The 12839-nt window shown below is 43.1% G+C and overlaps 1 protein-coding gene across 1 annotated transcript in view; it reads left to right on the top strand.

Moving 5' to 3' along the window:
• The window catches only part of naa25 (N-alpha-acetyltransferase 25, NatB auxiliary subunit), a 61088-nt gene that overhangs the window by 14188 nt on the left and 34061 nt on the right, over positions 1 to 12839 (top strand). The window contains exons 2-7 of the mRNA XM_028825279.2: positions 1456 to 1541; positions 1635 to 1773; positions 7035 to 7153; positions 7344 to 7418; positions 7496 to 7603; positions 11090 to 11168. Coding sequence (XP_028681112.1) covers positions 1456 to 1541; positions 1635 to 1773; positions 7035 to 7153; positions 7344 to 7418; positions 7496 to 7603; positions 11090 to 11168 — 606 coding nt within the window. The remainder of the gene's footprint in view (positions 1 to 1455; positions 1542 to 1634; positions 1774 to 7034; positions 7154 to 7343; positions 7419 to 7495; positions 7604 to 11089; positions 11169 to 12839) is intronic.

Consider the following 12839-nt stretch of genomic DNA (forward strand, 5'->3'; position numbering starts at 1 on the left):
ACGGCGGTCTCTGTTGATTACCCATTTTTAGACAGGTAGCACAGTTTGTGAAAGGACAAGTGTATCAGAGTGCCTGTCTGGTTGCGGTGTCTCTGTCACTCCAACAGATGACATGCCACACACATTTATAATAGTAAAATGCGTTGCATGTATCTTTCCAACAGATGGTGCATCACAAACTTTTGTAGTGTAGCTGGTCTTAGACAGATAGTGTCTGTGTATCACTTTGCCTGTCGGGATGCTGTATCTCTGTCATTCCAACAGTTGGCACATCACACACACTTATAATAGTAAAATGTGTTGCATGTAAAAGGACAAGTGTGTCTTTGTGTCCGTTTGGTTGCTATAGGTTTGTCACTCCAACAGATGGTACATCACAAACGTTTGTAGGGTGGCTGGTCTTAGTGTTTGTGTATCACTGTGCCTGTCAGATTCCAACAGATGGCACATAACATTAATTTATAATAGTAATATGGGTTGCATGTGTCATTCCAACTGATGGTGCATCACAAATGTTTGTAGGGTGGTTGGTCTTGGACAGATAGTGTCTGTGTATCTCTGTGCCCATCCACTTGCTATATCTCTGTCATTCCAACAGGTGGCACATCCCAAATATTTGTAATAATAAAATGCATCGCATTTGTCATTCCAACAGATGGTGCATCACAGACATTTGTAGGATGGCTGGCCTTGGACAGGTAGCCTAGCTTGTAAAAGAACAAGTGTGTCTTTATGTCCATCTGGTTCCTATAGGTCTGTCACTCCAACAGATGGTACATCACAAACATTTGTAGTAATAAAATGTGTTGCATGTGTCATTCCAACAGATGGTGCATCACTAATGTTTGTAGGGTGGCTGGTCTTCAACATAGTATTTGTGTATCACTGTGCCTGTCAGATTGCTATATCTGTGTCATTCCAACAGATGGCACATAACATACATTTATAATAGTAATATCCGTTGCACTTGTCATTCCAACTGATGGTGCATCAGTGCTGTTTTTATGAATCACATACCAAAGAGCACAGAACAAAGACACCGAGTAAGCATTGCATGGTGCCCTGCAAACGTTAATGCTGAGGTCAGGACCCCTTGGCTGCTGAAGTGATGGTCATTTGGCAGGGCATACGTTTTTACGAATATGTTTTGCCCCAGATATTAATTTAAATTTTAACTATGGCAACCTGTCTTGATGGGTCGGAAGGTTTGTCCTGACATTAGGTGCAAGGCAAAATGACAGCACTTTTTTTTGGTCATCAGATATCCTCTTGTGGCACGTCCCTGGTGATGAGAGGGACATTGTGCTCTCACCACGTGAAGATGACCTGTAGATAGCATTGCTGAGCCCTTCACCACTCAGAAACCAGTATGGGAGTATGGTAAAGGGGTACTGGTGAGGACATCTGGATATCCTGATTTGGTGGTCTAAGATGACTCGTTTGTTTTCTTTGCAGACTACCTGGACAATGGCAATAATAAAATGGCAATCCAGCAGGCAGACAAGCTGCTTAAGAAGCACAAGGACCTGCACTGTGCTAAGGTGAGCTGACCTAAACATTTACACCGAGGAATCGTCCAACTTCCAGCAGTCCGTTGACTTTGCTCACTTTTGTCTCCCTTTTGTCTTTTGCAGGTGCTGAAAGCGATTGGTTTACAACGCACCGGCAAGCAGGACGAGGCCTTTGCTCTGGCTCAGGAGGTGACCTCCCTGGAGCCCACTGACGACAATTCTCTGCAGGCGCTGACCATCTTGTACCGGGAGATGCACAGGCGTGAGTTTCGACTGCAGGCTTCGGATTTGTTTTATTGAATAACGAATCGGGCTTACAGTACCCGAGGTGATCCCTACTGAGTAGGATTTGTTCCTACACTCTCATGATAATTTCCTCACGGAGGAATGGGGATGATTGGTTGGGCCTCCTCACACCATTGGTTGGCTCATTTCAAATTGGGCATCAGATGGGGCGGCGTGCTACTTGCTGCCACACAGGACCGGTTTCTGTCTGAGGTGGCGTTTTTGAGGGCTTCGTATTCTAAGTGCCGTTCCACGGCTCTTCTTCTCTCAGTCACATTTATTCTGTCCTTTGATTTGATCCGATGTGAGTGTGCGTAGTGATGGACTTGTAGTGTCATCCATGAAGACTCCCAGCGTCCCGGGGAATCATCAGGTCTCCATCCACTTGATGTTTCTCTTCTACTTTAGTTGTTTAGACATCCACTGAATTGAAGGAGGTACTTGAGATGCTCAAACATGAAAGTGACGTGCCTGAAAATGTATTCCTTATTACGACCAGAGTTTGAAAACCTTCTTTTAATATTTCTACCTATGTAGAGACTAGCTGGCCTGGTCCACGGTAAATCGTGTCCTAAATGTGAGTGCGGAAGTGTCCTCTCGCTAAAATGAGTGAAACTGCAGCTGTCTCCACCGATGCTGACACTCCAGAGTGTCATTCCCAACATGCGCTTGTCGTGTATATTGGTCATTCCAACAGATGCACGTTGAGTCCACCGTTGTCACTCCTCATTGTCTAGCAGGGACTCTCCTTGCTTCTTTGAAGCCTTTGGTCCTGTCCTGTCCTATCCCATGCCCTCCATATTTGACATTGTGCGGAGCAGCCGAAATGGCAGCCCTTAGTATTCATAACATTGGTGGCCACCCGTGTGTTTTCTCTTCTTAGGCAGACTACATGAACTTGTAAACTTGGTGACCTTTTGAGTGATGCACTAGGGTCCTATTTTTTTTTGTCTTATTTTTCTCTTCCTTTTTTTTTATTTATTTATAAAATCTTTCATTGTTAAGAACATGTGGGAGTCTCTTTTTCCTCTGCTTTGCCGGCTTATCCTCTTGACCCCATATGTCGCTTTCTCTCCTCTCTCTGTGTCCAGTTCTCAGCCTCAATACTCCATGTTTAAACCTCTCCCCTTAATTTCAGTTTGGCTTAGAAGCCTCGCTCCTCATTCCACTTCTCCTGCCTGGGTGACGGTACGGTGTAAAACCGCTGAACACAAAATCCTAATTATCAACAAAAGTTTTTGTTTGTAGACTTGACTCCTCAAAAGAGCTATCTGATGGGTCGTGAGCCTCATCCTCTTTAGCACTTCTGCGCATTGGGTGTCCCAGACATTTGTCCACATGTTCTGGCTCTGCCCTCCTGTTTTTTTTTTACTTTCTCATAGGGAATGTATTGGAATCGTCCAAAAATCTGATTTTGATGAATCTCGACGTTTTAGACCTCCTTATGTCTGTCTGTGTGCGTAAACAAAATAACTTGAGTACGCTGTCACTTAGATCAACAAAATTTGGCGTACAGGTATTGGGTACAAAAAGTATATTTCTGTCAACTTTTGGGCAATTTCCGCTAACCGGAAGTGGTACTTTACCTGAAATGTTTCCCCAAAAATATTACAAATTTGATCATTTCATATCATATTATGGTAACGCACCACATTCTAAGCATTTTTTGTTGCTTTTCATTTTCTCGATAAACGACCGGTTTTTGAGAGAAATCGCAATTTTCTGTTTGACGTTAAAATGGCCACTCTATCATACAAGCCTGATTGGTGGATTGCTGCAGAGATGGTTGTCCTTCTGGAAGGTTCTCCTCTCTCCACAGATGACCTCTGGAGCTCTGACAGAGTGGCCATCGGGTTCTTGGTCACCTCTCTGACTAAGGCCCTTCTCCCCTGATCACTCGGTTTAGATGGCCGGCCAGCTCTAGGAAGAGTCCTGGTGGTTTCGAACTTCTTCCACTTACGGATGATGGAGGCCACTGTGCTCATTGGGACCTTCAAAGCAGCAGAGATTTTTCTGTAACAATTCCCCAGATTTGTGCCTGGAGACAATCCTGTCTCGGAGGTCTACAGACAATTCCTTTGACTTCATGCTTGGTTTGTGCTCTGACATGAACTGTCAACTGTGGGACCTTCTATAGACAGGTGTGTGCCTTTCCAAATCATGTCCAGTCAACTGAATTTACCACAGGTGGACTCCAATGAAGCTGCAGAAACATCTCAAGGATGATCAGGGGAAACAGGAGGCACCTGAGCTCAATTTGGAGCTTCACGGCAAAGGCTGTGAATACTTATGTACATGTGCTTTCTCAATTTGTTTATCTATAATAATAAAAGGCAAAGCCCTCACTCACTCACTCACTCACTCACTCACTCACTCACTCACTCACTCACTCACTCACTCACTCACTCACTCACTCACTCACTCACTCACTCACTCACTCACTCACTCACTCACTCACTCACTCATCACTAATTCTCCAACTTCCCGTGTAGGTGGAAGGCTGAAATTTGGCAGGCTCATTTCTTACAGCTTACTTACAAAAGTTAGGCAGGTTTCATTTCGAAATTCAAAGCGTAATGGTCATAACTGGAACATATTTTTTGTCCATACACTGTAATGGAGGAGGCGGAGTCACGTATCGCGTCATCATGCCTCCTACGTAATCACGTGAACTAAAAACAAGGAAGAGATTTACAGCACGAGTCACACGCGGGAACGAAGGTAAATGACGTTAATTTTTGACTGTCTTTTAATACTGTGTAAGCATACATATTAACACATGTGCAATTAAACGTGTGCATTTACGGGGTGATTTCTCAGGCTTAAAAGCTCACCTTTTATCAAACGCGGGAAGAAAGGTAACTGACGTTGTTCACTGTCTTTTAATACTGTGTAACCATACATATTAACACATGTCCAATTAAACGTGTGCATTTACGGGGTGATTTCTCAGGCTTAAAAGCTCGCCTTTTACTAAAAAGGTAAATGCAAAACTATTTTCAATCAGTTTATTGAAACGCTCCCGTTAAGGATTGCAATAACATATTCGCGAGATAAAAGAACGAAGTAGGGGGAAATGGAGGAACAGCCGCAAACAGCGAAGAGCAAAAAATTAATTAAACAATTGAGAACGGAGCGAGTTAAGCATACAAGCATGTTCATAAGGGAAACAAAGCACGGTGTAAAACGTAAGTTTAAATTAAGTTTATAGAAACGCTCCCGCTGCGGATTGCAATAACATATTCGCGAGATAAAAGTTTAATGAGAAGACACGACGTATAAACGAACCACACGCCGTGGCGCAACGTTAGGGGCAACAGTTTCAACCATTCTATGATCTGCTTCTCGCAACTGAAAGACGGCACATGGCGGATGTTAGCCGACTTGCTGACCGCAACGTTAGGGGCTTCAACTATGGCGCTGACGCCACATCTCAGTGCCAACACTTTGCAGACTCTACTTAAAAGACACGCCCTCCTCACTGGACAGTTAAAAACACCAATCAAACTAACGATGACATCAAGTATTACCCAATCAAAAGTAGGAAAGGAGGCATCTTCATAAAATGCGTGTGGGATGATTTGCATGAGACGCTGCTTTAAAAAAAAAATGATAAAAAAAATATGGGATGAATCCCGTCCAGTATTGATTCAAAACGGGATGCGCAATTTCATTCTCAAACGTGGCACGATTCCGTATTTTAAAGGACGGGTGGCAACCCTACAGTGCCAGGTAACCACCCATACAATCAGATTGTGATTCAGACTAGGAATGCAATGAATGTAATTACCACGATCTACATACAAGGCGAAAGTCTTGCAACATTCAAAGATGATGCTTTGTGATAAGTACACCATACAACATAAAAGAGCTTATGAAGCCTTGAACCGAAAAAAGCAAGATCTCAGAGATCGTAAAAAAAAAAAATAGGAGGTAATGTCGTTTTACTCGCTGTAGATTTTAGTCAAACATTACCAGTTATTCCACGAGGGAGACCAGCAGATGAACTCAACGCGTGTTTCAAATCCATGCTTCTCCCACGCTCGGTTATATGTCGCGTGTTCTCGGGTAGGTGCACCAAAAAATGTATACATTTAAGCATGTAATGGGCAAACAAAAAATGAGGTATACCCGAAGGCACAGCAGTAGTACTTAATGTAACTTTACTTCTTAAATGTTAATGTTTTACTGTTTAATAATTTATACGCTTCTTATATGTTGTTCAAATTCTTTTATCAAAATACCACTGACAGCGCAATGCACGATAACATGGAGTGAATACACCATACGCATCCGCCCACGGCCGCCCTGCTGTGCGCAGATAGGAGTTGATTCTACAATAAAATAAAATAAAGATAAAAAGAGTAAAACAATCATCACCCATAAAGCGTGTGTGTGTGTATATATATGTGTATATATATATGTTGATATGTGGATGTGTATATGTATATATATATATATATATATATATATATATATATATATATGTAGATATGTATATATATGTGTATATGTATATGTATATATATGTTTATATGTGTGTGTGTGTATTTTATATATATAAAACACAGCAACACTCATAACAATGACAACACAATTACATTGACAATCATGTTACGTTATTTTTAAAATGTTTCCTTTTTTTTTCATAACCTCTTTAACACACTACTTCTCCGCTGCGAAGTGCGGGTATTTTGCTAGTTTTTAATAAATTTGCAAAAACCTCAAGTAAACTTTTTTCACGTTGTCATTATGGATGTTGTGTGTAGAATTCTGAGGGAAAAAATGAATTTAATCCATTTTGGAATAAGGCTGTAACATAACAAAATGTGGACAAAGTGATGTGCTGTGAATACTTTCCGGAAGCACTGTATGTATTCTGTATAGTTCTTAATGGAATTTATTACTAATTTACATGATTAGTGCTGTCATTTTGCTTCATTAATGAATGTTCAAAATTCTCACTGCAAAGTCTTTCTACCATTTTTTTTCCTTAAAATATTCCATAAATAAATAAAACAGCAGTGCTTATGTTTGCAGTACACCATCTGTTGGAATGAAAAATGCGGTGCTTTAACTACATGCATTACAAAATACTTTCCAACAGATGGCACATCCTAAACCTTACAACTGTATACATCCAAAAAAGTGGAACGGCCACACTCTAGATACAGTAGATGTGCATAGACAGATGATAATTTGCAGTACGGTTTCTTAAAAATGTGTTTTTTTCTCTAGCGGAGCTGGTGATGAAACTTTATGAAGCAGCTGTGAAGAAAGTCCCAAACAGTGAGGAGTACCACTCCCATCTTTTCATGGCGTACGCCCGGGTTGGCGAGTATAAGAAGATGCAGCAGGTGTGGGTCTGTTAAGTATTTTAATAAAAAAAACTCAAGTTGACTATTGATTGGTCTTTCTTCACTTGCATGTGGACCATCCTATTGGCCAGAGCTGCTACCTGACACTTCCAGGATTGTTCTGTATTTACGTTATGGACAACTCCGTGATCTGCCTCCAGTGAATTGCTCTTTCTTTTTTTTAATTTAGGCAGGGATGGCACTTTATAAAATTGTTCCCAAGAATCCCTACTACTTCTGGTCAGTCATGAGTCTGGTTATGCAGGTGCGTCGTGTTTCTTCTGCTTTGACCCAGTTTTTCCTTTTGCGTCCGACTCATCCACCCACCTCCTTTTCCTTCAGGCGATCTCGGCGCAGGATGAGAAGCTGTCGAAAACCATGTTCCTCCCATTGGCCGAGAGGATGGTGGAGAAGATGGTGAAGGAGGACAAGATTGAGGCAGAGGCAGAAGTAAGTTCAGTTTCTGGGTGTAGGGTATTGAGTTAGACTGGACTGCGTGTCTGCTTGGGGGGTCCTGAGCTGTTTCTTTTGGTGAGTGCTGCACCCCTAACTCTAAGCCTAACACTGTACTGATTTGGGAGAAACTTGCTTATGGTCTCCCTGTCTGGTGAAATGTCCTCCTAATGAAATCATCAGAACAACTTGGGACCATTTTCAGCCTGGTAACGTCTCTGTCCAGACTTGTAAACTGCTCCTGTGCATTTTTAAAAAATGTTTTTATTCTGGGGACTGAATGTTTGCCCCGAGTGAACAGACAGGTAAGTTGGGAGACTTGAAATAACGATAGCTGTTGTCATTCCATTGCTCTTGGATCACGATGGATTGCCAAGCTGGAGGGCTACGCCTGTGTCACATTTGACGTTCTTTTCTGCAGATTTTCTGTCATAGCCTTCATTTGCATGAGCTTAGCCAGTTAGAGGCTCTCGGCATCTAAGTTTTGAGTTGTCGAAACCAAAATAATGGAACTAACCAAAAAGTCTGTTCCATGGAGTCTCCAAAATGGTTGCACTTTCAGGCTAGTGTGGCTCCAATAGATGCATTTTTGCTCCAGCCTCCATTAGTCTTATTTCTTACGTAGGGAAATGGCCATTCTATGAAGGTCCAGAAGTGAGGTGGGGGGGGGGGGGGTCTTCTGTGGCCTCCTTTTCCACTTTAGGGCTGTAAGAGAGAAAAAAAAGTTAGTAATTGTGTTTTTGCCCAGTCCCATCCTTCATTTTGCTTACTGAACAGAACTTTCAACAAACTTGTGTGTGTGATCATGTGACTTGTATTTAATGTTATTAAAAGCCCCCTTAATTCTTTGCCCACATCCCTGGCCTTACTGTGCCATTCATTGCTTTTAGTGGGGTGATTGTTGAGAATCTCTGAACACTTTGGACCATTTTCAGCCTGGTAACTTCTCTGGGCATCTGTCTGTCTGTGTCTCTGTCTCTCTCTGTTTGTCTGTCTGTCTCTCTGTCTGTCTCTCTCTGTCTCTGTTTGTCTGTCTCTCTCTCTCTCTGTCTCTGTTTGTCTGTCTCTCTCTCTCTCTGTCTGTCTCTGTTTGTCTGTCTGTCTGTCTCTCTCTGTCTCTGTCTCTCTGTCTCTCTCTCTGTCTGTCTCTGTTTGTCTGTCTCTCTCTGTCTCTGTCTGTGTCTGTTTGTCTGTCTGTCTCTCTGTCTGTCTCTGTTTGTCTGTCTCTCTCTGTCTCTGTTTGTCTGTCTCTCTCTGTCTGTCTCTGTTTGTCTGTCTGTCTCTGTCTCGGTTTGTCTCTCTGTCTCTCTCTCTGTCTGTCTCTGTTTGTCTGTCTGTCTGTCTCTCTCTGTCTCTTTCTCTCTGTCTCTGTTTGTCTCTCTGTCTGTGTCTGTTTGTCTGTCTCTGTCGCTGTTTGTCTCTGTCTCTCTCTGTCTGTCTGTCTTTGTCTGTCTGTCTCTCTGTCTCTGTTTGTCTCTCTCTCGCTCTGTCTCTGTCTGTCTCTCTCTCTCTGTCTGTCTCTGTTTGTCTGTCTCTCTCTCTCTCTCTGTCTCTCTCTCTCTCTCTGTCTGTGTCTGTCTGTCTCTGTCTGTCTGTCTGTCTGTCTCTCTCTCTCTCTCTCTTATATAGTGGGCTCTGTTCATGAGAGGTGACGGCCAATGACTGATCCTCTGGAAGTATAATGTATATACTGTAACGCACAAATGTGGGTGTTTTGGACCTCGCAAGCAGATGAGAAGCTTATCTATCTGATGTCTCGATTTTTAAGTACCATGATAGAATAGAAAGGTTAAATTTGTCTTTTCGCCTGAGCGTTGGGGGTCAGAGTACAGAGTCAGTACCCTTGGAGCAATTTTCAAGGCCTTGCTCAGCTTAGTGTGATCTCTTCTGCCGATAACGGAATTTGAACCAGCAACCTTCAAGATCCTTCGCCTCGGAGGCAGTACTAGGTGTGAAGATCAGCCCGACTACAGACGGATACACACACCAATAATGTCCCAAATACACACACACGTTTATTTTCTTTTCTGCCTTTTCCAGCACACGATACACAATCCCGCAGTATAGCTCAGTCCTTCCTTTCCTTCTCTTTTTTTTTTCTTCTGCCGCCTCCACTCCCTCCTTCGCAAGCTCCGTCCTCTGCCTCCCGACTCTGGCTCTCTGAATGGAGTGAGGCGGCCCCTTTTATACTGCCACCAGATGTGTTCCAGGTGGTCCCTGATGATCTTCCTGTAGCACTTCCTGGTGCGACGGAAGTACTGCATGGGCATCTGGAAGCACTCCGGGTGTACCTGGTTCCTATTCTGGCAGCACTTCCTTGTGTGGCAGAAGTGCTGCAGTCCATGGCTTTGGAACCATCCGGGTGCCCCCTGGCGGTGGCCACAGTCCCTCACAAGGTTGAGCTTCCAAGCTCCGTGGCGCCAAAGCAAACATCTCATTTCCCAGGGGAGATATTGTTCCTCTTATGGTCCTTCCATCCTCCAGGCATCCCGGCTGGGGCTCGCCACAATGCCTACGTCAACCTGGCGTACAATATCGGCTCCATCTGGCACAAACAGGGTAAATGCTACTGTGCTGGAATTGTCGGCACTCCATTTGAAAAGTAGACCTGCCCGGAAGTTTTTAGTTGCATAAACTGACTTGATCCAATGAAAAAAATCGACAACTTCAGTACAGTCTTCAAATCTGACGGACCTCGCAATTAGAAGTCGCATAATGTAACATCGGCTTTACTTGTGTCGCATAACCCACTTGTCAGTTATCCATTCGTTTGTATAAACTGTGCCCAACCCCGTGCTTTTTTGCTAAAATAGTGTTCTTTATCAGTACACATCATAAACCGGAAACCTAAAGCCTCATGGGAAGGACTTTTTGAATTTTAGACAGGACTCTTGGCCAATGAATGAGGGGGAAAGGTGGGCATTAAATTGAAAAAGTCAGTCCTATGTGGCTTTAGGTTTCCTGTTTGTGATGTGTGTTGTTAATTCCGGAAAGTATCATTTTAGTATCATGTGGGTTATGTGGCAATTAACTTGGGATTTGTTTTTCATTTTTCACGTTGTTTGATGTTGTACAGCTCCACTGGCTTGTTTCTTATCATAAAGTGTTTTATCTCTCTGTTCTCTGTGAAAGAGGTGATTAAAAATGTTTATTTGGCCATCGCTACAAAGTACATGGGTTAAGTAACATACAAAGAAACAACTATTTTTGGTAGGCATATTCCTTTTGTATAAGCCTGTTGGTTTGTAATAAAACTTTATTTTGGGTTTATCCATACTTACTGACCACTGTGTAGCATAACTGAACTCGGCATACAACCTGTGCTGCTGCTTCCTGTAGCAAAGACGCAAGGCCCAAAGGCTGCCAAGGCTGTGTAATTAACCACGTGGGACCGCCGCAGTCCTTTCTCCGGAGAGCAGTGACTTTTCCCAGTTCACCTGTCGTCATCTTGTTTTTGTTTTCTTACTTCTTTCCATCTTCCAGGTTCAGCTTTACTTTATGATTCTCGAAAGGCTTGGCAAATACACAGAGGCCCTGGAAGTTGTGAGAGGAAAGCTAGGAGGTGAGTGATGATCCAGTTACTAACACACACACACACGCACGTCTTCACTTCTCTTGACGTGTGCTCTCTTTCCTGGCAGCTTCTCTCATTCCACGTTTCGTCTGCAGTGATCATCTCATTTGCAGAATTTTAATAAATGTCTATTCTGTCTGTAACGGCGAGCCAGTCGCCTTCACCTGCCAGGGCTCATGGTGTACACGTGGATGGGGTCGTAGAAGACCCTTGTGGTGTGTCGGTGGTTTTGCTTATTAAGCCTTGTATGAAATCCTTTGTGTTATTGGGTGAGATCGTCAGCACCGTGTGGATGTTTGTGACCCCCAAGCTGGCCAACCATCATAGGAGTCAAATTCCAGCTTTTAATTACAATGAACTAATTCGTGAATGTCGTTAACACTTTAAAGGTGTTAATTAGTGATTACACTTTAAGCCAGCAGATGGCACTAAAGAGTAATGGGAACAGGATGAATAGCAAACTTGCAGCAGGGCAACAAACAGTAGCCATTGTCACAAGAGTGGTGCACTGCACTGCGCTGTGGTGGGTGAAGGGTGTCAAGGTTTCCTCGGGGAAACTGGAAAAAGAATATCAAGTATCCTTAAAGATAAAGGGATATCGGTTGGAATGAACCTCTCTCCCTGGTCAGGTGCTGAGGTTTTTCATTTGCAGTCCTTGCTATATTAACCCCTTAACCGCCCTCTGCCGGATATATCCGGCACCGTTGTTTTATTGCTAACGCCATACTGCCGGAATTATCCGGCACATTTGCCTGTGGTTATATGAATGCCTGGCAAGTAGTATAACTGATGGTTTGGCGTGGGTATTATTACTACGTTGTATTTCGACAAGTCTGTGGTTGTTTTGGCCGGTCATGTGACGTGATTCGCATGTAACAGCTGTGAATATGGCGAAACGTAAACTGACTTCAAGTGAGGCTTTGCAGGCGATTTTGGACAGTTCTGATCATGATTGTAGCAGTTCTGAAGAAGATTTTAGTGACAGTGATGAGCAGCAACGTGCGCTGCATGATACTGTGAATGAAGACGCATCGGATGACGGCGCTGAGTGGGTGTATCCCCAGCATCTCAGCTGGGCTGCTGCCCGTGGTGAACTACCTTTTCTGCATTCATTTGAGGGAACGTGTGGCTTTATTGTTGATGTAAACAATTACACTGCTGAGCAGTTTTATGAGCTGTTTGTGTCACCTGATTTGATCAGACATTTTGTTCATCAGACAAATCTGTATGCAGCACAGTTTATTGAGAAAAATCCCAATTTTCCTCCACATTCCCGTGTTCGTGCTTGGTTTGACACTGATGAAAACGAAATGAAAAAATTCATTGGGATTTTGATGTTGATGGGAATAATCAGAAAACCAGATATTGAGATGTACTGGTCTACAGATCCTATGTATGCAACACCTATTTTTGCAGCTGTCATGACACGTAACCGATTCTCTTTGCTGCTGAAATTCTTTCATTTGAATGACAACAGAAATGAGCCAGATAAGAAAGATCCAAACCGCGACCACTTGTTCAAGCTACGTCCTTTGATTGATCATTTATTTGAAGCATTTCAGTTGCCCTACATGCCAGGACCGTCAGTTGCAGTTGATGAAAGTTTATTGTCGTGGAAGGGCCGCTTACAGTTTCGACAGTATCTACCATTGAAAAGGG

Source organism: Erpetoichthys calabaricus, chromosome 18, assembly GCF_900747795.2.
Source record: "Erpetoichthys calabaricus chromosome 18, fErpCal1.3, whole genome shotgun sequence".
In the NCBI taxonomy this organism is placed as follows: domain Eukaryota; kingdom Metazoa; phylum Chordata; class Cladistia; order Polypteriformes; family Polypteridae; genus Erpetoichthys; species Erpetoichthys calabaricus.